The sequence below is a fragment of the Euleptes europaea genome, chromosome 5 (assembly GCF_029931775.1).
Source record: "Euleptes europaea isolate rEulEur1 chromosome 5, rEulEur1.hap1, whole genome shotgun sequence".
In the NCBI taxonomy this organism is placed as follows: Eukaryota; Metazoa; Chordata; class Lepidosauria; order Squamata; family Sphaerodactylidae; genus Euleptes; species Euleptes europaea.
Window position 1 is genome coordinate 54,894,257 of NC_079316.1, and position 26,815 is coordinate 54,921,071.

Genomic DNA, 26,815 nt, shown 5'->3' on the forward strand with positions numbered 1-26,815 from the left:
AAGCCATGAGGGCATTAGAGGGGGCACAGGAAGTGCTCGTCTTGGGAACAGAAGCATAACTAGGCATTCATGGGATTGTTTAATATGGGAAACTCGCCTGCTGCAGTTCTCTTCCTCTTTGTCTGCCCCCTCTCCTTGCAGTTAATCTGGGACATGTTAACATCATAAGCAAAAATCAGGTTGTCTGTTGAGCAAATTACTTCATGTGACTCAAGCAGACGAAGTAAGCCAGAACCGCCAGTAGACTGGTGTTGTTCCCAATATCAGTGACCAATCGAAGGAATGAGACCTTGTGGGGGCAGGCAGGGAAATTGTGCAGACTCCATGAGCAAATCCATCTGCTGAATTTTCCCAAGGCAAAGTTTTGGGGAATACAACTCCATGACAGCCGCCAGCCTGGTTCTAATTATGTCTCAATGTGCCTGAGGAAGGTGATACATAAAGGAGGATATTTCTGATCCTTAGTGGGTGGTCACAACTGTAATACTTTGCTCTTGAGGGTATTGGCATGGTGACCTGTTCCTGTTCTGGATCTTTCTCTGTGTCTTGGGAAGCACATCATTTACTGCAGTACTCACCATTAGTATTCAAGGTGTTACTTTTTAAATAATCCTGCTATTGCCAAAAAAAAAAAAGTGTCAATTACAAACAGAAAATCAACCTGCTGGAAAAGAAATGCAGATCTCTTCCATGGCAACGTACAGAAATATCCAGTCTTCCAAGGTCTTAGTGGGCTGTTTCTACCTTCCTCTGCAATATTTTTTTACGGAGACAAGAGGACAATTGGACTGCAGCTTCTGCAGATGCAGTTCTCATCAGCTTGTCTCCTACAGAGGAGACATAAATAAGATTACCCAGCAAGTTGGTAGAAGAGGCAAGGAATAGCACTAAGGTATCAGTGCCTGCCCGAGCTTCCAATACACACTTTTCTGTTGATTCTCCCATCTTGAAGTTTACAGATTATCTATGGTGGTCTAATGTCCAGTGCTGCATCCTTGTACAGACAAGTGTATTGTTTATATTAAGCACTCAGCCTGAGATTGAGGCTTTCTAAGAATCCGGATTCCGGCATATTGGTCATATAGGTGCTGAGTGATTGATGACTGTCTAGAGAGCTGAACCAGGTGTGGGATAACATAGAAAGATAAGCATCTGGTGTTTCCATTGTGGGATTAGTAGAGCTGTATGCCAAGAAAACCTGCCCTTGGTACTGGTTGGCCTGGCCCCCACTGATAAGCATCCTGTAGGAGCCTACAATATGTCTTTTTGGACATGAATGTTTTAACATTCTCAAGTGATTATTGCACTATATAGACTGCAACCCACCCTCCTAGGGTCATTTTGTTATTAGTAAAGCCATTTGCTTCTTTTTCGGTCTTGCATTGAAGAACTATGGACCAGGTTTACAGCCCATAATAGTTTACAATCCATACCCTAAGAAAGGTTTGACCCTTCCTTAGGAAATCCCTTGGCAGTTTTGCCCATTAAGGATGGGGTTTTCCATCAAAGTTGTTTTGTTTTCTGCTTCTCCATTCCTTTAATTTTGTAAAAGGGAAAAATAAGCAGGCAATCTAGATTGCATATTTCACCATAGATCACTTCCTGGTTTTTCATTTGGTAACACTTAATTTCCAGCATCTTTTTCTGCTCTCCATCTCTTTGAATTTTGGTTACTTCCTTGCCAAAATCCATGTGGGACAGAATGCTGTGGAGAATTTGGGGCAGAGGAACACAGCTAAAGAGAGAGTGAGGGTCTGACTGAATCGTCTCTGAGCATATAGTCACAATTCATATTTCCCCCCCTGAAAGTTCTTGACAGCTATCTATCAGTTCCTCATGTAATGATCTGCAGATGCCATCAGGGACTGCATGATTTGTGGGTCTTTTGTGTGTCAGGAGAGTTTTTCTGATAGTGTATCCAGATTTCTCTAAGGTGTGAATGTTTTGCTCATTTACAAGTCTCTTGAGTACCAGCAGCTCTCGGGAAGCTAAAGATTATGGGGTCCTTGGAGTCTTTGGAATCACTGGGTGGAAACATCAATAAGCTTTTGCACAGCATTTATTTCACCCTTGTTCTGTGAGTGTTAGCAAAACACCTCCAATGCACACCATGGTTGGGATTTGTTCCATAGGTTCGATGATCTCCCAGGATACAACTATTGAGTTTGTCTCTGAAGCTGGCTGGCTGGAATTTTTGATAAGTCCAAAGTTGACTAGGTGGTACTGTGCACAGTTGAAGGATCTGGGAACACCTTCCTGACCTTGAATTCCTGAGGCATGAAATTTAATTATCCCGATCTTACCATGCATGACTTAAAAGTTATGTGTCAGAAAATTATTTTGGCAGTATACTTGACTCCATTATCTCTTAGTAGTGTCATCTCCCTTATGGTGGCTTTGTACCATAAGACTAGAGAAGGGAAGTTCCCTGTTTGTTCTAGCCATGCTCGGTTCTTGCTGTTTGGTTCCTTTCCTTTCCTTTTTTTCCTTTTATCCCTTAGAAGCTCCTTGATCAATTGATCTTGGGCAGCATATATCTAGTGTTGGAGGGATATAAGGACTGAAACAAATCTTGCCACTGACAATGTAGCCTTGGGGTCCCTGTCGCTTAGTAAAAAAGGCATGATGTCAGTCACAGAGGCATTGGATTTGTATATTAAAAGGGGGGAAATATAGTGCGATCGAAGTTCCTCGTAAAACCGGCATTCCAAAAGGGCATGGGCTAATGTGTCAATAGAGCCAGAAGAGCAAGGGCAGATCCTGTCTGAGTATGGTATATTCAGAATTCTGCCCTGCAATACCATAGAAGGATTAGCATTCAATCTAGCCAAGCAAAAAGCTCTACAGAGACGAGGAGTTGTCAGATAATATGTATAGGCAGGCAGACCACGTGGAGGGGGTATTCCGAAGAACTGGGATGAACAGACGCGACGAGCACGAAAAGTAGTGCTGTTATAATCGAGCTCTTTAATGCGCTTTTTAATTTTGGCAAAAGCTTCAGTTTTCCCAAGATCTGATATCATATCCTGCGAGAAGTCCAGCAACGCCAGTTTCTCATCTAAGATTTTTTGCCATGAGGATTTAAAAGGGTCATGCTTCAGAGAAGCTAGGAACCCCTCAGTGCTAAAGCACAGTTTAAGGTGGAGTTTAAAGGCGGCCAACCACGCCCTAGCTTCAAGTGACATTTGGCCAAACTCGGAACGAAGAGTAACGCCAGCAACACATCGAGGGGCATTTAGGAGTTTTCGTAAGAACTGAAGCAGTGGACGATCTATAGATTCATTGATGACTGTTATCCAGATGGCAACACCAAAGAGGATAATTGGGGTAATTTTCAGGTTAAAAACCTGAATAGCCCCTGGAATATATTTGCCACCTTTGGTGTGAAAAAAATTGACAATAGCACCAACCCCAGGTTTAATTTTGTTGGACACTGCTTTTTGATGGGCATTCCAATTTAGGTTATGGGAAAACAGAATGCCAAGGTAAACAAACTCCTTGACTTGGTCAACCTCAAAGCCATCTAATACCAGCGAAAAAGAGGCATTTTTCTCCTCTTAGTGAAGATCATGATCTTAGATTTATGATGGTTTATTTTAAGACCTTCCCTAGAGCAGTACTCAGAAAAAGTTTGCAAAGATCTTTTCAAACCAGTTCTTGTGCGGGGCTGTTTGGTTCCAGCATATTATGTTTGAGTTGCCTGTGTCCCATTCATTAGCAGAAAATCTTGGTGGGGGTCTCTTTTGATGACATTAACAAAGTATATATGGCACAATAATTTTCTTCGGCACTGTGGATTCCAGTGGAAGTACATTATAAGATAGTGGTCTGCAAACTATTTATAAGTCTTATTTGCATGCAATTAACATGATTTACATATCAGATTTATGAACATGGCAAGTACCATGTTGCAGTTATTCTACAACAGAGGTCTCCAATCTTGTTGGATCTGTAGGTACTTGTGGACTTTGGGGACATGAAGTGCATAGCATACAAAAATACTTGGCTTGGCAAGGTGGATGAGACCAATCACAAAATGGCCGCCATAGGGGCTGGGCCCAATCACAAAACATTGGGATGTTCCAAGCCAAACATACTCCTATAATAGGGGAAATTGTTCCTGAATTGGTTCTCCCTGAAAACATATAGTGCTTTCTGGCCTTTTATGAACCCCCTCCTACTGCAACAGGGTTGGCTGTTTGCTTTTTCAAATAGATACTTTGAAGAAGAAGCAGGTGGGCCCAAGGGAACACATTGGCAGATACCAAAATGGGGATTACTGTTCTAAAGGTAAAGGTACTCTCCTGTGCAAGCACTGGGTCATTACTGACCCATGGGATGACGTCACATCACAACATTTACTAGGCAGACTATGTTTTACAGCAGGGGTGGGGAACCTTTTTCCTGCCAAGGGCCATTTGCACATTTATAACATTATTCGGGGGCCATAACCAGGTGTAGATCTCCCGGGGGGGAGACTATGGTTTCCAGGTCTCCAGCCACCACCTGGAGGTTGGCAACCCCAGGGGAGACCACGCAGAGAAGGCCTGGAGGGCAACCCCACTCCCTTGTCCTCCCCCCCTCCCAGGCCGGAGGGCAGCCAGCGGTAGGCCTGAGCAAACGAGGCGCCAGGAAGCAGCTGATCCACAGGGAAGGAAGGGAGGAAGGAAAGAAAACAGAGAAAGAGGAAAAGGGAGGGAGGGGAAAAGAGAGAGAAAGGGAGAAAGAAATGGAGGGAGGGGGAGAAAGAAAGAAAAGGACGGAGGGAGACAGACAAAGAGACAGAAAAAGAGGGACAGAGGGAGAGAAAGGAGAGTGACAGAAAAAGAAGAAGAAAAGAAAGAAAAGCCTTCCCCCCCACACACACACCTGTGCACACTGGCCCCACGCGACCAGGCCCCAACTTCCACGCCTCCCCCCCCACACCCCCGGCCCCGGAGCTCCCAAGGGCCGCAGAAAATGTCTTCGGGGGCCACATACGGCCCCTGGGCCTGAGGTTCCCCATCCCTGTTTTACAGGGTGGTTTGCCATTGCCTTCCCCAGTCGTCTACTCTTTACCCCCAGCAAACTGGGTACTCATTTTACCGACCTCAGAAGGATGGAAGGCTGAGTCAACCTTGAGCCAGCTACCTGAAACTGACTTCTGTCAGGATTGAACTCAGTTCGTGAGCAGAGCTTTGACTGCAGTACTGCAGCTTGCAACTCTGCGCCACGGGGCTCCTTATATTGCAGTTACTGTACTCAAATATGACAGTCCTAAGTCAGCCTTCGATTTGCAGACCTGGAAATCATGAGAAGTGTGAGCGATACAGAAAGAGTGCAGCTTTGTTTTATGATCCCTGCATTGCATCTCTGCAACACTCAGGGTAGAAAAAAACTTAAAATATTCAGAATTCTTACAAGAGGTCACTGGGTGCACAAAAGGGCCTTTGGAACGTGTGTTCTGCAGGCTATCTTTTGCCCTCCCCATTTCTGAAGTTTTAAAAACCAGAGTGGAAATAAGATGTCCAGATGTTGTTGTTTTTTTAATCCAAAAATGTTTTTAAAATATCTGGAAAGACTTTTAAGTAGGGCTGTTGAAAAAAAAATTCAGTAAAATTCAGATTTGGCAAAATTCGGCCTGCTTTTATTCGGGAAATGCCCAAGTCCGAACTCCCCCACTTCAGGTCCGTGCAATTCGGCATGCGATCCGGAGTTCGGGGGAAAATTCGGCCAAATAAAGCCATTAAAAACACAATCGCGCCTTTCCGTGGCTCCGGGGGCCATTTATGGGGGTAGAGGTCTGAAACTTTCAGCATAGCTTGAGGGGACCCTTCTTGCAAGAACCCCCAAGTTTTGTAAAGATTGGATCGGGGGGGCTGAGATATGGGCCCTGAAAGGGGTCCCCCCTCCTTAATGTGCATCTCTGACAATGGGGGGTTGCAATTAGCAGAGCTTGCCGCCCACTCCTGAAGCTCCCAGCCCCGACAAACAACTGAGCTGTGGGGAGCAAGGGCGGGGCAGGTGCGAAGAAGTTTGCAAACCATGCAAAGCAACAGGTTTGCAACCATGCAAACCATGCAAAGCAACACGTTTGCAACCATGCAAAGCAACAGGTGACGCCTGGGAGTTTGCAAACCATGGAAAGGGACAGAGGCACGCTAAAGGAGCAGGAGGGGGTGGAATTTCCCCTTTTGCATCGGACTCTGGACCAGGAAAATGCATTCTTTAAGTCACAATTTGAAAACCAGTTTTGAGCAAACATCAAAATAGACCTAACCGATCTTATGAATGAGGGAAAACCTGAGGACACACAACTGAAGCCCCCCCCTCAAACCAGGGAGAGAGAGACTCGAGGAGGCACACACACCCCAGGCAGAACGGGCGAAAGCCCCCTTTGGCTTCCCCCCACACCCACAGAAACTGCTCCCTCCCCACACACACACAGACTCTGCGTCCCCCCCCACACACACAGGAGAAAAATTATAGAGAAAAGCCCCAAAACGGGTCTTACTGTGGATGTCTTCTGTTCCATCTTCTTCACACCTGCCCCGCCCTTGCTGTGAATGTGTGCTGTAAATGGAATAAAAATGCATATTAAGGGGGGACCCCTTCCGGGGCCCATATTTCGCCCCCCCGGTCCAATCTTTACAAAATGTGGGGGTTCTTGCAAGAAGGGTCCTCTGAAGCTATGCTGAAAGTTTGGGTGCTCTACCCCCAAAAATGCGCCCCCTGCAGCCACGGAATGGTTCAAATGTTCACACTCACCCCCCGCCAAGGGGGATCTCTCTCTCATACAAACAGATACTCTCTCTTTCTCTCCCCGGGCTGCGCAGCAGCTGGGCTCATGTACTCAATCTTGACTGATTGGCCAGAAGAAGACCCAGCTTGGCCACCGATTGGCCATGGGAGAATGCTGCTTACTAACTGACGGTTATGCTGCTGCGCCGAACCCCGAATTTGCCAAATTTATTCGCCGAACACCCCAAACTCGCTGAATTCGGCTCCCCGTTTTCCCGCCTTTTTTGAGTTCGGTTCCATCCGAACTAAAAACCGCCGAATCAGGGGAAATTCGGCTGTTTTTCAGTTTGGGACGAACCAAATTGACAGCCCTACTTTTAAGCATTGTGAACTTCTGGGTAACCTATCCGATTGGTATAGTACAGTGCTCAGTTATGCCAGTGATTGGCATAAGTGAGTTTGGCTTTCTTTACAGCAAATGCTGTTACGCATTTGTGGCTGGGAATATTGTTTGTCCCCAGTGCAGCTCATTAATGTGTGAGTGTGATGTTAGCCTTGGCCGCTGCAACCAGCACGAAATGCTTCCTTATGCCAGACAGATCAGATGATTAACTTTGTTTTAGAGGGGGAGGACTTTTGTTTCTGTGATCCAGTAATGCTGGATTCTGGGAAAACACTGCACCCTGCCCATCCCTATTGAAAGGAGGTGGGGCTCTAACTGTTACAATGGGAACATGACAAGAGGTTGGACTGTTGATATAGTCAACAAGTGTTGGTTTAAAAGCAAACTTTGTAATATCTGGTTGCATAAAATACTGATGAGGCCTCTTAATCACAGCACTCTTTTAAAAAAAAAGAAAAGGCGTGTTCTGGTTTTAGTTGCCTTTTTCACTTTCTTGATTTTATAGCCACAGTCATGAGACAGCTTTTCCCCCCAAATTAACTCTCTGTTAACATCTCATGGCCCTGAACAGTTCTCCGCGTATTTGTGTGTGAGGGAGAGAGTATAAATATATGGTTGTATAACATTCAAAATATGGTAAGCCATAGTAATCATGACATTGCTTGAAGTGAGATTGAGATCCGTGTCCTGTTAAAACCTTAAGGTGTTTTTGGGTTTTTTAGCTCAGTTCTATAGACTCTCTTTAGTTGGCATAGAGTGCTCTGTGTGGTGGTGATATATAGTATAGAAGTATTTTATTCAGTAAACAACATTCTATACAAAGAGGTTCATTTCCAATAAACCACCTAGTTGCGCCATTATTTCCAGAATCCGTACTCACAGGATGGATTGCATTCGTTCTGTTTCAAGACAACCGGAAGGGGGGGGCTGTTCCAGCACTTGAGACTGAGGCTAGGTCCTTACTCTGGTGTGAGGTAACCACTTTCCTTGTATCAGTCTGGAGGGACAGTTTGGCAGATAATCTGCCCCCTCAGTGCACTATCTCATATGACTAGTCTCTTAGGATATTTTCTGCAGAGGAAAGAAAACAGTAACTAAAATCCCTGTAACAGAAAAGCAAGTTTTGTAATACTGCAGGTGATCTCACAAAAACTCACATTGATTTAATTCACATGTTGTGAACAGCCTTTGTGCACTGGGAATGTATTTATCCTTGGGTCTTTGCTAGAGTAAGTTGAAACTATGTAACAGTCAGATTGACTAAAACATATTAACATGCTGATGGAATTAAGAATATAATAATACTGTCTTGCTATACACAGTGGGTAGCCGTGTTAGTCTGTCTGCAGTAGTAGAAAAGGGCGAGAGTCCAGTAGCACCTTAAAGACTAACAAAAATATTTTCTGGTAGGGTATGAGCTTTCGTGAGCCACAGCTCACTTCTTCAGATATCTGAAGGTATCTGAAGAAGTGAGCTGTGGCTCACGAAAGCTCATACCCTACCAGAAAATATTTTTGTTAGTCTTTAAGGTGCTACTGGACTCTTGCCCTTTTCTACTACTGTCTTGCTATAGGCTGTAGAATTCAGATAGAATGGCTGTTGACTTAAAAGTTCATATGAGTTTTAGCGTGGAATCCCCAGTAGCCAAAGCTGCTTTGAGGAAGTAGAACGCTATTTCCCTTCATTCAGAAATCCATTGTGTTCAGACACTGGAATCGCGTCTGTGTTCTTCCTGTTCACTATTGTATCACTGGTTGCTAGAGAAACCGGCTATGGTAACTTAAGAATGGAGGTTTCACTCAGTATAGCAACTGGACTGATGCTGAAGGGTGCATAATGTCATCCTTCTGTTGCATTTGAGAGACTCAGTGTCTGCAGTACCTTCCAGATGAAGGATGTGGACTGTGTGAAGCTGCCAAAACAGAGGGCTCTTGTTCCTAGGCTGAAAATTCCAGTATTTGTTTTCTTTGTTAAAGCAAGTTTCTAGTTCTCAGTTTGCAGAAATGAATTCTGATGTACGGTTGCTGAGAATGATAGGTAATGTAATGTTAAGAATATGCTCCGTAAGGCAGAAATTCTTAGTTGAAATCTTAGGAAAGCCTGTTTTGAAGTATGGTACTTCTTCAGCCCTTTATCTGAGTGTTCTTATCTCAGAAACAGGTAGATTATTAAAACGGCTTGTTTATTTTCTTTCCAGGTTCATTATTTCTAGTTCACATTTGGGGTTAACAATTTCAAAACAAGCCCATCAGAGCATATGGGGAAACAAATCACTAGTCATGGCTTGCCATATACTATGCTAATTAAAATTATATGCAAATGAAGTTGTATTTGGCAATGTGTAAATTATTCAAAGCCCTGTGGCTCACTTTTTCTAATGGGGGCTCTCGGTACTGGGCCAGTTGGCTGCAATAGCAGCAAAAGGTAAAGTGAAAATCACCACAGATCTGTGTTTCTAAATTCTATATGTTAAAATGGCTCCTTGCCACAGTGTAAAGGCTTTGCATCAGAGTTTTTAAATGCTTCTAAGTGGCAGCAATTTAAAGAGTAGAAATTCAAGTTAAATTAGCAAAATATGTGTATGTGAAGGGATCCTGTATTACATATGCAAGCAAGTGTCCTATATATTCCAGCATACAAGGGCAGGTTTTTCCATATTGCCTTTCACTTGTTCAACTTTGCTGAGCGGGCTGCTTTTCCTAAACTGCCAGGGATACCTTGTTGTGGTAAAGTGTTTGTATTTGTTAAAAACTAAAATCTTCACCGAAAATGAAAAGAAGTGGACACAGTTTCTCAATGTGGAAGCACTTCCTATTTTACTGAATGAAAAAGTTAAATGTAAATGATATCTGCATGAGAAGGCAAAGCAAGAGAGTGAGGGGCCCCTCTCTCAGTTTGGCTGAGATCAATTGCCATTTGGCTCTTCTCTTACTAGAGCTGTCTAGGACAGGAGGGGCCAAATGGCCATTTAACCTGGTTGCTTCCCAGGGAAGGTGAACCAAGGTGCACTTCCCATTGACATGGCTAGGACCAAAGGTAATTTGACCTGTCTTCTCTCTGAACTGTCTCTCAGTAGAAGTTTTTTCACCTGGCCAGTATGTAACCAGTATATAATGATATGCAAGGGACCTGAGAGAACCTGCAGGGAGGAAAACTCATCCTCCACCCCCAGCTTGGTCCTCCATGCTTTCTCAGCTTCCCTCCTTCCTTTCCTCTCATAGCTCCTACTGCTTCTCCCTTTTCCCTACTCCTTTCCTTCTTTTCTGTTTTCCCCCTCATCTGCAACTCTCTCCCCAGCCTTTCCTTCCTTTTCTCTTGCACCCCCTCTTAAGGGCTCTCCCCCTTTCTCTGTAGAGCTGCACTGTAGCATTTCCCAGCTGGTGGAGTCGGGTTTTCTGAGAAAGGGGGAATAAATAAGTGAAAGTATCTTTGAGTATGTGGAGACAGCAGCCACCTAACTAAGTGTGGTGCAATGGTTGGACCTGTGGTTGCCTATAAGCATGAAGACAAATTACCTGTCCCTTTAATGGGATGTTATTTACCAGCTGATGTTATTTACCTTCATGCCATGAAAAGTTTAACCAGGTAATTTCCTTTGTATTTCCTCCCTGTACCCTGCTTCTGTCCCTCTCTCCAGCTCCAAGCCTCCCTTTCGCTCACTTTTCTTTGCTCACTCTCCATCACTTTTCCCTTTCTTGCCCGTCCACTTCTTGCCTCTCCCCCTCACCTCAAGTTTCAGGATAAAACGTCAGCAGCCATGTTAGATTACTTAGGCAACCAGACAACTGTCTCTAATTGACTAGACAGCCCAAAATGGCTCCTGAGATCTTGTAAGGTAATCTTGCAAGATCTTGGGGTTTTAAAATTTCAAAATCTTATCTCTTATATTTTTTAACTTAAGCTTTTCTGCTAGCCTCAGGGTTCCTCCAGGCTTGTAGAAAGGTCTCCCCTTTCTGTGGCTTGCCCTATTATATGGATTTCTGATTCTTACTTTGGAACCAGGTTTGGATGCAAGAGTTGGTCCCTGAGATTGCTAATGTTATTCTTTGCTTCCCATCTTCTTTTGGGCCGAGTCTATTAGATTGCAGGTCGTTATTTGGAAACTGGCTCTATTAAAGTGCATTAGCAGAAGGACAGTATGTAAATATAGAGAATAAAAAGAGGGAGCAGAGACACGTTCCAACCCTTGTAATCTATATGATTTTCCTTTTTTTTTGGCGCATAATATTTTGTATGCTTAAGCGCATGTTCACAGACCTCTTCAAACAGCAGAGTACTTTCTGTTTATATGCCACACATAGTTCATGTGCCATTTCTGAAGGCTGGGTTGCAGCGGATATTAGCTTGGATCCAAATTTGCCCTTCACACAAAGGATATATGACTCTTGCTGTTTCCCCCACCTGATGCAGCTCCCTGTACCCATATGCTATTCCCAAAGGTCCCTTAAACTCAGGAGTGTCTTTTCAGGGGGTCACAAGTGAGGATGATGCCGAAAAGCCACATTCTGTGATCATCCAGTTCACTAGTTGTTGTTTTTCCCCCCTGAAGATTCAAAACATGTTTTTTGTACTAGGAAAATATCCTTGTTCCATAACAAGAACAGTCTAGTCCAGAATCGTGTTTCCCACAGCGGCCAGCCAGGTACCCTTGAAGGCCTACAGTAGGGCACAGAGGACAATCCCTTTGCCAGCTGCTTATCCCCTCGCAGCTGGTATTCAGAGGTATACTGCCTCTGGCCATGAAAGTCATGCTCAGCCATCCTGGCTACTAGCCATTAAAGGACCTATCCTTTGTGAATTTGTCTTCATTGCCTTTAGCCATTGAAACATCACCGCATCCAGAGACAGTGAGTTCCATAAGTGAATTATGTGTTTATGAAGAAGTCTGGCCTGCATCTGCTGCTTATCAATTCCATTGGGTGTGCTTTAATTCACATAGTTTAGGAAAAGGGAAAAAGTTATCTCTCCTTCCTCTTCTGTAAAACCCTTGTTTTTTCCTGAGCGGAAAGCCCCAAACTCTTAGTCTTTCCTCACAGAGAAGGTGTTACTGTTTTCTTTGTGCAACTGGTACATCTTGGATATTCCTTGTGATATTATTGGTGACCAGATGCACTACTCCCCCTCTCATCCTCATTTCCACACTGTGCACTTCAGATGTTTTGGATTTTTGTGTCTTAATTTAAAAGATCCTTGAAGACTGTGTACTCTTCCTTCCCGCTCTGAAGGAAGGGCATCTTGATCTTTGGGTGTTTCTCGCCCATTGCTAGGGGTAGGCAGGACTAAACTAACAACTTTGTGTCTCCTGGCGAGGAACACCTCCCCTTCCCGTTCTTCTCCTGCCTTCGCTGGGGTGAGAGCGTTGCAGCCATAGCTGCTGCCTGGATAAAGAAGCTCACTCAGCTTCTACCCACCGCAGATTAAAAAATAGCCGAGGGCCTGTCTCGAGTGCTAAAGGCATCCTCCTTTATGGCAGATGCCTCCTTGGACACAGTGATCTTCGCTGCTAGAGCAGTCGCCTCCAATACGGCCATTCGCAGGGCCCTATGGGTAAGGCCATGGTTGGCTGAGTACAGGTCCAAGACCATGGTAATGGGTCACCCATACAAGGGTGGAAAGTTATTTGGAGAGAGACTAGATAAGATGTTCTCCGAAATTAAGGATAAAAATAAGGCGATCCTTAAATCCCATAAAAAGGAACCCCGTCCTGGCCAATACTCTCAGTCCTTTCGATCCTACCATACCTTATCCAGGTTCAGACAGGATCAGAGACGCCCACACTGGGCTCCTCAGAGAGGGTCCTTTCGACATTTCAACAGATTCAACCGCCCCTCACAACCACAGTCCTTTAGGGCGGACAAACCTGACAAATTCTTCAAAGGAAATAAGCAGTGACGCCAGGGATCCAATGGTGTGGGGAAGGTTACAACTTTTCCTTCCACAGTGGCGCCACTCCCAGACGGATGCCTGGGTACTACAAATAATTCAGCAGGGATATCTAATAGAATTTCATCACAAGCCTCCAGATCGCTTTGTCGCATCGCCATGCTACCTCAGTGCTGTAAAACATCAGAGAACGATGGAAGCCATTTCTCACTTGATCCAGATCGGGGCCATAGAGGAAGTACCTATTCAGGAATATCTCCAGGGAGTTTACTCCATGTTTTTCACAGTCCCCAAAAAGAATGGGGACTGAAGGGCTATCCTGGATCTCAAATTTCTCAATCGATTCATCCAGGCCAAACATTTTCGCATGGAGACACTGCGAACCATCATAGAGGCACTGCTTCCAAACACCTTCATGACATCCATAGATCTCACAGAGGCTTCTATGCATATCCCCATCCATCAGTCCCACTGGCGCTTTCTGAGATTCAACTTTATGAACCTTCATTTTCAGTTCAGGGCACTACCATTCGGGTTGACATCTGCCCCCCAAAGTGATGGTGGCTATTGTGGCGATGTTAAGGAAGGAAGGAATCCAAGTACATCCCTACCTAGACGACCTACTCATATGCACCCCCTCATACAACCTGGCACTTCAGCACACTACTCGAGTCATCACGGCACTCGAAACGCATGGCTTTCTTATAAATAAAGCCAAAAGCTTGCTAAGCCCGTCGCAGAGGATCCTACAGCTGGGAGTGGTCATAGATTCCACCACCAATTCAGTATTCTTCCCAACAGACAAGGCCCCCAAAATTGCGGCAGTGGCCAAGTCCACTGTAAAGTCGTCACGACATCAACTGATGGCTTTGACAAGGCTCCTAGGCCTCATGGTATGTCTAGGCCTGTTTCCTTGGGCTCGCTTCCACTCCCAACCACTTCAAGCAGCTCTGCGTCCATTCCAGCTGTTCATCACACACAAGATAGACAAGACCCTCTCCCTCAGTCCAGTGGCCAGGACGAGCCTCTTATGGTGGACCAAAGTCGACAATCTAACAGTCGGACAACCGTATCTACATGAACAGCCAGTCCAGGTGTTTACAGACGCCAGCCTCGAGGGATGGGGAGCCACAGTGGCAGACTCCTTTGCTCATGGCGTATGGAGCCAGTCAGAAACATCTCTCCGCATCAATTTTCTCGAACTCAGGGCAGTACACCTAGCCCTCATCAAATTCCACTTGTCAGAAACAAACATGTGCTAATCAGGACAGACAATGTGGAGACCAAGGCCCACATCAACAAGCAGGGTGGGTCTTGCTCCTCTCGCCGGCACCAGGAATCATCGGCCATCATGATCTGGGCAGAAAAACACCTTTTGTCTCTGAGGGCAGAACATGTACGGGGCATCCACTCAGGCAGATTGGTTAAGCCGTCAGATCCTCCAGGAAGGGGAATGGATGCTGAATACTCAAGTCTTTCAAGCCATCACCAGCTGGTTTGGAACACCCACGGTGGATCTATTCACCTCAGTCCAAAAGCGTCAGGTGGAAAGGTTCTTCTCCCAGTTCTACCATCCGGAAGCAGAGCAAGTGGACGCTTTTCTGACTCAGTGGCCTCCGGGTCTCCTATACACCTTTCCACCATTGCCTACCCTTCTGAAAGTCATCAGGAAGATAAGGGCGGAGAGAGCGGAAGTCATCCTGATCGCTCCCAATTGGCCATGCCGGCCGTGGTTTCCAGCACTCATGGAGCTCTCCATCAGGGCACCTTAGCACATTCCGACATCCTCGGATCTCCTTCAACAGGGACCAATGATTCATCCAGATCCTGGATGGTTTTAATTGACCACTTGGAGGTTGAAAGGGCAAGGCTCTTAGCCCTTGGGCTTTCCGTGGAGGTGGTGGGGACCATCCTTAAAGCCCGACGTCCTTCTACTACAAGGATATATCAATACACCTGGAAAGCCTTCTCCAGGTGGTGTCACTGGAAGACGATCAACCCTATCTCTCCTAAGTTACCTCAGTTACTGGACCTTTTACAGAACGGTGCGCAGCTGTAAGCTCTAGCTCCTAACAGCAGCAGGGCCTTAGAGCGGCAACCTTACGAAAGCAAGTGTCTGCTGTTGCCTCAGTCTATCCCTCTCTATTCACAAAGACTTATGTATCTTTCACAAGATAAAGTTGTGCTATGTACTGATCCTTCGTTCACTCCCAAAGTGGGTTCCCAGTTTCATCAGTCTCAGGAACTTCACCTCCCTTCCTTTTGTCCTAATCCTTCTACTCCCAGAGAGCGGAGTTGGCACACCTTGGACCTGCGTAGAGCTATTCATATTTATATATCTAGAACTGAATCCATTAGGAGAACGGAATTTATGTTTATCTCCATTTCTGCACCCAACAAGGGACTTCGCATGTCCCGACAGTCTATCAGCACATCCATTAGACAATTAATCAGAGAAGACTATCTAGCCAGTGGTCTCCAAGTTCCGAATGGGATCACAGCCCATTCACTGCAAAGTGCAGCCACGTCGGCCGCATTTTTCAAACAAGCCTCAACTGTAGAGATCTGTAAAGCGGCTACTTGGTCCAACTTGACTGCCTTCATTAAACATTATTGAATAAATACTATGGCATCCGCCGAAGCGGCATTCGGCAGATGTATTTTATAGCACGTGGTGGAAGATGATGAGGACTGAGTTCCCACCCGTTATTTCATTGCTTTTGGAGATCCCAAAGATCAAGATGCCTTTCCTTCAGAGCGGGAAAGGTACATTGTTTACTCACCGAGAAGGTTCTTTCCGCTCTGAAGTAGAAGGGCATCTTGCCCACCCAGAGATGGCAACATCATCTTACAAGGGTAGACTGAAGCACACCAAACTGGCCTACGGATTCGATCGGCCTAATAATATTGTAGCAATACATATAGAATAGTTCTAAGTTTATCGTTCAGTTTATTGTTGTTTGTACTCCTTGTTTGTGAGTGCCTTTCCCTGTCGCTTGAGCTTGCTGTAGAATAACTGGAAGGGGAGGTGTTCCTCGCCAGGAGACAGGAAGTTGTTAGTTTAGTCCTGCCTACCCCTAGCAATGGGCGAGAAACACCCAGAGATCAAGATGCCCTTCTACTTCAGAGTGGAAAGGACCTTCTCGGTGAGTAAACGATGTACCTTTCTGTGCAATTCAAGTTTTGAAGCACTCAACCAGGATTTTTTTTTTATTAAACCAGCAAAGAGCAATAAGGTTCCCTCCTCCTCTTTCCCATGGCTTATAATTCCACAAACCTTTGGAAAAAATATTGTGTCTGTGGATTTCCCCTCTCCTGTGCTAGATGGCTCAGGTTAAAGGGTTTTAGGAAGTGTGTGAGTTGCAGCAGCACACCTGGGTACATCTGCAGCAAAACGTTCCCCACCTCCATCACCTAGTCAGTGGTTTGGGGCACTGATCGATGCTGGAAGATATTCTCAGTCTGCGGCCTCCAGCCTGAAAGAAGGCAGAGGTGTCTGAAGAGGAGTGGTTGGTAACTTGCCTGGAATAGATTCGCAAGCGCTGCATATTTGTACCTCCCGCATTTGCCTTTCTGTTTTAAAGCTTCTGCCGTTTTCTTTTTTAAATTTTTCTCTCATGGGTGGCATGAAGCCTGGCCTTCTGGTACTTCTCCAGCTCTTGCAGTCCCAACTGGGAAAGGAGCTTGCCCCAGGAGGGGTTTGCCAAATTGAGGCGGTCTTTCCTAATTAAGGGACAGTTGAGGGCATGGCAAAAGTTTTGCCACTTTCTCTGTGCTGGCAAATGAGTAAAGTGAGACCAGGTGCATTGGCATTTTTTTTCCAGGCCTTTTTTTGAAATGGATGTCGAACCTTCACAGATTTCATTGCCACATTTTATGGCTGAACAACATCCATTTAAGTTCCCCTTTTCTCTCATAGGTACCAGCTGCAACGGACTCCTAGCTCACCTTTTGCAAAGCTCACCTTCCCAAACTAGCAGAGGAGCTATGCTTTCTTCCAAACAGCTTTAGTTTCACAGAACAGGTTTGCTCAGAAAGGATGCCTTTCTGAACAGCCACTAATGGTCAAGAATCTCTTGGTAAGGAATTATGGTTCAGCTAAAACGTTACAGAAAAAGCAAGCGAGCTGTGAGGCTGGCTGAGGCAAAAGGACTCACTCGAGACATGGCAAGAATCCCACAAGGCGAGTGCTTTTGCATCAGCTAGGCATATTTGGATCAGGCCTAAGAAGCATCAGACCAAGAGGAAGATCTCCTCCCAACAGAAGCAGAATTGTCAAACGCCTCTGTCCCCTTTTAAAGCAGAGGCCACCCAGCTTCCCATATTGCTTGCCGCAACTTCTCAGCTATTTCCTCCTCCCAATTTCTGCACCATGTTAATGAGGCCTGAGGGGCCTGAGACATTAAGAAAAACAAAGAAAACAAAGGAGGAGAGGCTCCACATCCTTGCTTTCTAGTTTAGAGAGAAGGTGATGCCCTTTCCCTGCAGTGCAATGAATCCCCCCACCTCCCCTTGCTTAGACCCAGAATTAATTACTTGATTATAAATCCCCAAGTGGTAGTTTATAATAGTAATATTACCCACAAAATTGGGTTTTGGTGCCATCCCCCCCCTCAGAAACCCCCCTAGTCAGTTAATGTTTCTTCCTGCTCTGTCCTCCCCCTTTCATTAAAGGTTTGAAACTAGGCAGACTTTTTTTTCTTCCCTGAGGGGGATTAAACACAGAGACAGAATTAAGTGCAAGCGTCTGCAGATTCTTGGGCAGTATGCCCTTGATGTGGTGACTGGAGATGCCCAGCACTGATCCTGTACCAGCAACACTTGGCTGGAGAGCTTTTTCTCCAAGCCAAGCCGTTAAACAAATGATTCAAACTGAGTAGTCATTTTGGGGATGCAAGTTTCGATTTGATTGTCTCCCCCCCCCCCATTTTTTTACAGGAACTCTGAGATACTGCCTTTTCCCACTGGAAAATGTGTAATCATTTGCACCGAGTGGGACTTGATAGCACAAGTAGAAGAAATAGAATACTTTGTGGAGGTTTGAAATACTTTGTGTTCCCCTTTATCTCCTGGTTTTTCTAGGCTTGCGCTGCTCTGCATAAAGATTTTGTGGAGACTGGAATATGTCCAGTTGTGTTTGCAACGTAGCCATTTTTTAATACACACAGACACTCAAGTGCAGACCAGAAAAACATTTCTGCGTAACCTAATTAAAATGTTATCTGATGGGTGGGAGAGAGAATTGTTAAAGTAAAATAATCCTCCATTTATTCTTGTACCTGTGTTTCCTCTGCAGTAAAGTAAATCCAAATTCTGTGCCATAGCAATATAATTCTGCATTAAAAACAAGCTGCTTAAGAGCTGCATTCCTCTTTCCCTCACACATAGTAAAGAATGCCTCTGCTGACATGTTGCTTGCTGTGACAAAAGTGTATCATCTAAAAAGCTAAAAAAATATGTGGGGGTTTTTCATAGCTGCTTCTCTAACTCCTAGACAAATATATGGAGATTTAATTGATTAACATTCAGACAGTTAATTAAGATTAAAGAAGGCAACAGATGAAAATTTTAAAAGACAAAGCTCTAATCTGAATAAATGAAACAAATGTCATCATCCTCATCCTCGCTGCCATATTTTATTTATATGGAGCTCAAAATTACTAGGCTCCGTACAATAAAATTTTAAAAAGATGATTCTCTGCCTGCAGGCTGACAATCTGAAATTTGCTGATCTAGTGGGAGGTGGAAGACAGGAGAGGGAAGGGAACAAAAAAATGTATAATCGATTCTTTATTTTTATTTTATTTATTTTTAGACTTATATCCCACCCTTTATCCCAGATGAAGCCGGGCTCAGGGCAGCTAACATCAGATAATAACACCATAAGACACAATTAAAATATTCAAAAATTACCCCCAGCTAAAAACCGAACAATCTTTAAATTAAAGTCAAATGGTTCTCGTTTACCTACACCCAGGGCCGCAGCCAGCCCAAGGACACAGTCAGGGTCCCCTATTAGAAAATTAGATGAAATAAGTGGCGAGGGGAACAGGAAGGAAGGCCAGAATGGTAAGTATGTGGTCGTACAGACATTTTCTTGTTTGATTTAGAATGGGTTGGAAGGTAGTCAGCATGATGTAGTTCTTAGTGTATTGAGCTAGGATCTGGGAGACCTAGGTTTAGATCACTACTGTGCCAAGAATTTTACCAGGTGACTTTGGGCCAGTCACTCTCAGCTTATCCTACTTCACAGGTTTCTTGTGTAAGGATAAAAAGGGAAAAGGAGAGCCATGTGTGCCTCCTTGAGCTCTTTGGCGGAGGGGCAGACCATGTCACTGCCTCTCACCCTAACCTGACCACAGAGTGATTGCAAATATAAACTGTCCTGAGCTGCTTCAGAATAAGGGCAGGATTCAGATGTAAAACACAAGCAGACCACAATTATTGCATCATAGTTAATCTGCAATCCCCATTTTACTCAGCTTTCAGAGAGCGGGTTTAATCATTATGAAAACAAGGTATCCATCAGCAGGATATCTGGGTAATGTTATCTAGTATAAAGGTGTGCAATTTACAGTTTGTTAAGGTTATATGCTGTCAACAAAACCCACTTGTTGATGTGAAAGGCAAGACACTGTAAGACTGGTTTATCTGGATCTTTATTATGATCAAAAAAATTCATGTGCCTTAAACGAGACCAACTTTCTCATGCAACAACTCTTTGCCTAACATGCTTCCATGCTTCCAACTTATTCTGAACCAGTGAGGACTGATGATGTCTTTTCTTTCTTGCTCCCTATCCAAAGAAAGAACATTTTAAAAGAAAGAAATAGAATTGTGTGAATTTTCTTCTTCTGTTCATTCATTGTGCAATTGTCAAAGTGCCATGTTGTGGCTCTGGCTCAATATTTGATTTTTCGGGTGGACATGCAGGTGGATAATTAAGAGCAAAGGACCTAGAAAAACCACGTGGTAATGGCAGTTAATTAAAAACCAGCTGAACTGTGAAAAGTTGGTACTGTCATCTATTAGTACAAGCAGACCTTCAAAATGTGTGACTCAACAGACATGTCTGAGGACTCACTGTAGTTCAATAAACCTCTTGTGTTTGCTATAGAAGACTGAGAGAAAGGGTCTTTGGGACATGTAGCAGCCAGGATACATGGGACTGGACTGGATGTAATGTTAAGCTCAGGTGGGTTCAGTGATCCCCTTTCACTAATTGTGCTTCTGTACTTTTTTGTCTACTGGAGGAAGTCTTAAAGGCATGATTGCATCCAACCTATGGTTGGTAGGCTAAATCTGATGGGTCACAAGTTGTGTAGGCTTCCACGAAGCAGGTATAAATCTTTTAAAAGGTAAAGGTCCCCTGTGCAAGCACCAGGTCATTCCTGCTGAGGTAGACTGGGGAATCTATTCTTTTATACTGTGTTAATGGTTTGTTCATGAGTGAGTACCTTGTTCACTGCCTATGTTGTTAAGCACTTAAAGAACAAATGTTATTATTTAAAACGTTTTATGCCACCTTTCTACTTAACTTAAGGTTCCCAAGGCGGTGAACAATAAAACAATTAAAACCAACTTATATATAAATATATAAAAACACTATTATAAAAACACAAACTTATAAATGGGAAGAAAGGTCAGTGAGGGGATGTCAAACAAAACATTTTCTCTTTACCCACTGGCTAAAGACAATGGGCGAAAACACACACCTGGTTTCAGCCATGATTCAGCCAGGATCGAATGCACATTCGATGAAACACATGCGTTCGATCCTGGCTGAAACAGGGAACAAAGGAGGCTAAAGCGACCGTGTGTTTTCGCCCAATGATAGAAGAATAGAAGAATGTTCTTCCCGTCTTCACATGTCCCCTAGCACACAGATGGTAGCTTTCTCACAACCAGATATTGATCTTTGTTTTTCATTTCCAGATTAGTAAGGGGAAAGTATTCCTGCAATTTCTAATGTGGGTCAGAATCTCCAGTGCACACTTCAGGCCTTGCTGAGGTAGACTGGGGGATCTGTTCTTTTATACTGAGTGTTAATGGTTTGTTCATGAGGGAGTGCCTAATGCACAATTGTGAGGATTGGATTAATCCATGCTACTTATTCTTGTGTTTTGGGATTCCATGGAAGGGATCAGGAACGTACAGGTTAATTAGTAGAAGCAATTTCAGGGTTCATATGATACAAAAAAATAGCAGAAGTGAAATCTGGAGAAAAATGCAGAGCTCCACACTCCAAAGAGGCCCATGTGGCCAGTTGTGTTCTTCTTTACCTGTGGCTGTTTCTGTTGCTAACAAAAGGAAATGTCAGGAAGCTGAAGAGCTAAAAACATGGAATCAAGGAGAAGTGCCTTGGAGAATCTGCTCCTCATGATCCATTTTCTTGCAAAGGTTTTTAAAGCCTGTGCAGGGAAATGGCCAAAAATTGTCTGCAAGCGCACATCACAGGGAGATGTGTGAGTTGCCCTTCACACCAAAAGCAAAGAAAGAAAAAGCACAGGATACTATGCTGCTGCTTTCCTTGTTTCTGCCTCTACCCACACAAGTTTTGGGATCTTCTTCCCTGTTTACATTCTTCATATTTATGCCTGGGTATTAATAAGCTACCCTGACCTGGATGTCCCAGGCTAGCCTGATCTTGTCAGATCTCAGAAGCTAAGCAGGGTCAGCCCTGGTTAGTATTTGGATGGGAGACCACCAAGGAACACCAGGGTTGCTGTGCAGAGGAAGGCACTGGCAAACCACCTCTGTTAGTCTCTTGCCATGAAAATCCCCCAAAAGGGGTCGCCATAAGTTGGCTGCGACTTGAAGGCACTTTACACACACACACTTTAATAAGCTGCAACAATTGCCTTGCACACACTTTCTGGCTATTGTCCAACATGTACTTTTGAATCATAAGTTTGGAAATGTGATAGGACAGTTGGCTCTCCATGCAATGCATTTCTTGGGTGCTTCCATTATTCCTTGTAACTGCAGCAGCTATTAAAGTGCAGGATCCCATTTCTAAGGGTCTAACAGCCTTTCCCCTCCTTGTTCCTTCTGTTGCAGAAGATGCTGGTGAAGCAGCAGGACCGCCTGGAAGAGCGCGAGCAAGACATTGAGCAGCAGCTATACAAATTGGAGTCTGACAAGCGGCTGGTTGAAGTAACTGGGATTTATTTTATTGTGCCTTCCCTGATGCTAGAACCAAGTACCAGCCAAGAGCTGCACCCACCAAGGTTTTCTATCAGAGGAGTTTCTTGATAGGACATCTTGGAGGGAAGAGGGTTGCAGCCAGAATACTGAGAAGCTAACCTTACCATGGTGGGCCCAGATAGCCCTATCAGAATGGGCTTGTAAAGACAGTCTGTAGCATGGCTTCTGAGCAAGCTACTATCCAGCCAGAACATATCGAGTCTTACAGGGAAGTCTTGTATAGAGAGAGCAACTGTGCAGGTTCTGCAAATTATTCCACCACCTCTCCTATGCTGTTTGGTGGACTTTACTTTGTTTTGCAGGGACCAGTCCCCAAATGTTTGGTTCTTGGCATGTAGACCCCTGATTAAAGCATCTAACTCTCTCCTTCCATGATTAGGGACAAAAAAACCTAAGACTCCTTGCGCACAGCCTATTTTAATGTATTATACCCCATTCTCCTTCCAGGGTCCTCTGTCTATGACTGGATAACATTTTCTCTGACACTTAGAACAAGCTATGGCCACTGTATCCTATTTTTAAAAAAATACCTCCATACTCCTGCAGCCCCTTTTATGTTTTAGTAAAGTAAAATATGTAACCTGTTTTGTTCCTTAATAAGCACACTAGAGGAAATGGACAGAGCCACGAAGCAACCTCCCCACTATACAAGGTGTGACATGAGCTGAGCGTGGGTGTCTCTCCTTCCCTTTTCCATTTTATCAGGAGAAAGTGAACCAGCTGAAGGATGAGGTGCGCCTGCAGTATGAGAAGATGCACCAGATTCTTGATGAGGATTTGCGCAAGACTATGGAGATCCTAGACAAGGCTCAGGCTAAGTTCTGCAATGAGAATGCTGCCCAGGTGTTGCACCTCAGCGAGCGCATGCAGGAAGCTAAGAAGCTGCTCAGCTCCGTTCAGGTCATGTATGACAAGACCGAGGACATCAACTTCATGAAGGTGAAGTGAGGGGTATCTGGGGAAAGGGAGGGTCCTGAGGAGCCTTTGGTGGTGGTGTATGGGAAGGTGTGGGAACTGAAGGTGGCAGTCTGCACCCAGCACCTACTGCTTTCAATTCCCTGTCTGCCTTAGTATGGCACTCAAACCTTCATCCTCACCCTCATGTTGTAACAATGAAAATTTCCTCTTTCCTCTCTTGCTTCTTCAAGGCTACGTGGACTTCTGCTATCCATCCATTACCACTTCCAGTGTTCCCCAGGGGCATTTCCACCCATACTTTCCTTACAGAGCTGAAGTTGATGATCATGGCATGCTTTAACCTCACCTGCCATGGCTATCCCAGATAGTCTTTTATGCCTTTGGCTGGGGCATCCCACTATTAGTCATTTTGAAACCTTCATAGCAAGAGGAGAAAGAGTTGTGGAGAAAGATTAGTTCACCAGGAAGAGCCAAAGAAGTGCTTTCCTCTTTCCAGTCCTTTAATATAGCAGTGCAGTACTATTTTTGCATTTTCAAATACCACCTAGTCATTTCACCAAGAGTCAGAAATGTCCGAAAGAGTTTTTGCATCTATTGGGAAATGTAACAGGGCTTTGTTGTTCAAAAAAAGTAGACCAAAACGTGGTGAGCTGCTTCTCCTACTCTTCTGCCTACAAATGATTTAACTGTTTGGCATTAGTCTAGAAGACACCCCCTTAATCACCTGCATATTAGACAAGTTGCCTATATAAATATTAAGGTTATTGACTGTGTGTTCAGAATAAACCCCTACTAACCATTTCCCCACACACATTGTACCACACCCTTGACCTAATGTGTGGTAAAATAATCCTTACCACTTGACAGGGTGACTTAGATAGCAGACTATTTCTGGGCAGTTAACCCAACTGCATGGGCTCAGAGATGCAAAGCAGCCTGTGTTCGGGCTGCTTCTCATTTTGTACTTTCTTATGGATGCCCAAGAACAAAGTGTGCATGCTCTATAATAATTCCGAATGGAGCATACATTTAAATTATTGTTGTTTTAGTGCGCAAAATACATTGAGGAAGAGTCATTAAGCAAAGGACCGGGCTTCAGCTTCAGGGTATGTTATCAGGACTCAATGTGGTGCAGGCAGGAGGGTTGGACAAGGAAACAAGTTCGAATCCTCACTCTCGATCCTGAAACTCGCTTGGTAACCTTAGGCCAGTTGTCGTTTCTCAGCTTCACTTGGTTATTGTGAGGATAAAGTAGGAAAAGTAATCTGTATACATTACACTACGCTCTTTGAAGGAAGGTGTGATGCAAACGTGGTGGTGACATTTGCATCACACAGTCCAAGGCACAATCTTAAGAGATGTCATGCCACTAATTTACTGAAGCTATGTAGGTCCAGGTCTAATGATGGCCCAGACCCCTAACTTACAGAAATGTTATGTAGAATAAGGGAGGTCTGGTAATCCTGTGCAAGCTAGCCAGTTCTTTAAGGGTTAAGGCAAACGGATGATCACCATCACCCAATCAGAAAAATTATGTATGGATGACTACAACTTGGGGCGAAGTTTCTCCAGGGAAAAACCAAGCAAGCATCCTTGGGTATGCAGAGAAGGGTTTTATCATTCAGATTCTGCTTTAATAGTTTGCCATGATGTAGGATTTCCCTCACTGCTGATGATACATAGCCATTACCCCATTGGGTTTCCCAAGATCAAATCTTCCCATGTTATACAAGAAATGGTTGAATAAAAGGGTCACCTCAGATCTTGTACTTGTGTGGTAAGCACCCCCCTCTGGGGCTAATCTAAAACTCTCAAAGACCAGATGGTGCACTCCTTGGTTTAGAAGATACATCCTTGACCTCTTGGATCAGTACTGTCTGTCGAAAGGAGGCTTTCGAAGTGAATTTCAGCAACTGGCTCACAGGGTATTTGCACCCTACTGGAGTGAATACTTCTGCCTGAGCTGCTCTGTCTGTTGCCCAAGTTGTGCTGTGTAATAGATACTCAAAACAAGACCAGTCCAATGGTCAACTTGGTAGCAAATTAAAATATTAGTTTGCGAGGGTGTGGAATGGTTACCTGGAAGTGCCTTTGAAGAGAAGAGTTTTTCTGTGCATGGAAGTGGACTAGAGAAGCATATGGAAGTTAGAATAAGTCTTTGCTTCGGGGATCATGGATTGTAGCTTCAGACTGTAGCTAAAGTGGTCGGTTGAAGCTTAGAATCAGTGTTGTACAGCAAATACAGTGTTGGACTGAGGCCTTGGCTGGAGCTCTTACTTGAATTAAATAATTGCTAAGTGGATTCTGGTTCCTGTTAGAGAGAATATGGGCAACCCTCATACAGGCTCATGAAGCCAGCCCTTTTTGTTCCACCTTTGTCATCCAGAAGGACTAAAAGGGGAGCATAGCCTTCCAAAAATTGTTGAAATTCTGTAAAGTGGCAATAGTTATTCATATTTGGTCTTCCCTCTGAACAGATTATAGTTGACTGATCAATTAGATATATCAATAACTTGCCATTTATACAGCACCTTAATTCTGTAAAGTAGTTCAGTATTGTTGTCTCCATAAATCCGTATAAGGAGTTGCCAGATACTGTAAAGATGGACAGTCAGCTCATCTAGCTCAGTTCTAGCAGTATCCCTCCCAGGTCTCAGACAGAAATCATTCTTAGCCTTGTTACCTGAGATCATTTTGCTGGGGATTGAACATCAGATTTTCTACATGCAAGCTTGTGATTTTCTTCAAGGAACAGTCCTGTCCAGGTCGTGCTGCATGTATTTGGAGCATTAAGTATGGTTGTGGTGAGTGAGGTGGGGCTTGGGAAACCAGAAAACAAAAGGAAAAGCAGACAAGTCAGCAGGTTTGGATAAGGTGGAAAAGCTGTGCTATAAGAGAGCTGCATGACTGACAGTTTCTGATTTCATTTTCTCTCTTGCCTCCTAGAATACCAAGTCAGTGAAAATCTTAATGGATAGGTAAGAAATTCATTTGTGAGCAATATGGTTTTGGATGAAGCAGGAGGCATATGTTTCATATAGCAAGTCCAGATGATCTCCTGGGAATGGAGCTAAGGTGACAGTGAGGGGTGGGAGGGTATGGTATAAACCAGTGGTTCTCAACCTTTTTCCAACCGTGGCCCCCTTCCGACCTTGTTTCCTTCCTGTGGCCCCCCTGTCCTACTGGTAGAAAGGTAGCTATATAAATGTTTTGTTTGTAAATAGCCAAGGAACAAAGAAGCATAAACAGCCACACAAAATGCACACATGCAGTTCTTATTGGGAAACTGAAATTTACAGAAAATACCCCACAAAAAGGGAATACAACACTCTAATAAACAACAATGTTCACATACAAGGGAGAACAAAGCCTCTACCACTGTTTTCTATTTTCTTCACTTCTTTGTTTTATTTTTTCTTTTCTGTTTTCTTTTCTCGGCCACTTCTCTGTTTTCTTCACTTCTCACTTCCCTCTGTGGCCCCCTATTCTCGTGCTGTGGCCCCCCATTTACACAGTTTTCACCTGTGGCTCCCTTGGAATATCCTGGGGGCCCCCGGGGGGGCATATGGTCCCAGGTTGAGAACCACTGGTATAAACTGGTATTCCACCTGCTGTTGCTTATTGCACTGTGATGGGATTTTCTTTGGACCAACATATTCCAGAAAGGTATTAAGTTCTAGTCAG

The 26,815-nt window shown here is 44.3% G+C and overlaps 1 protein-coding gene across 1 annotated transcript in view; it reads left to right on the forward strand.

Moving 5' to 3' along the window:
- Window positions 1-26,815, forward strand: part of TRIM8 (tripartite motif containing 8) — a 73,109-nt gene that overhangs the window by 39,753 nt on the left and 6,541 nt on the right. The window contains exons 3-5 of the mRNA XM_056849743.1: window positions 22,067-22,162; window positions 22,919-23,152; window positions 26,078-26,109. Of these exons, the coding sequence (XP_056705721.1) occupies window positions 22,067-22,162; window positions 22,919-23,152; window positions 26,078-26,109 (362 nt within the window). The remainder of the gene's footprint in view (window positions 1-22,066; window positions 22,163-22,918; window positions 23,153-26,077; window positions 26,110-26,815) is intronic.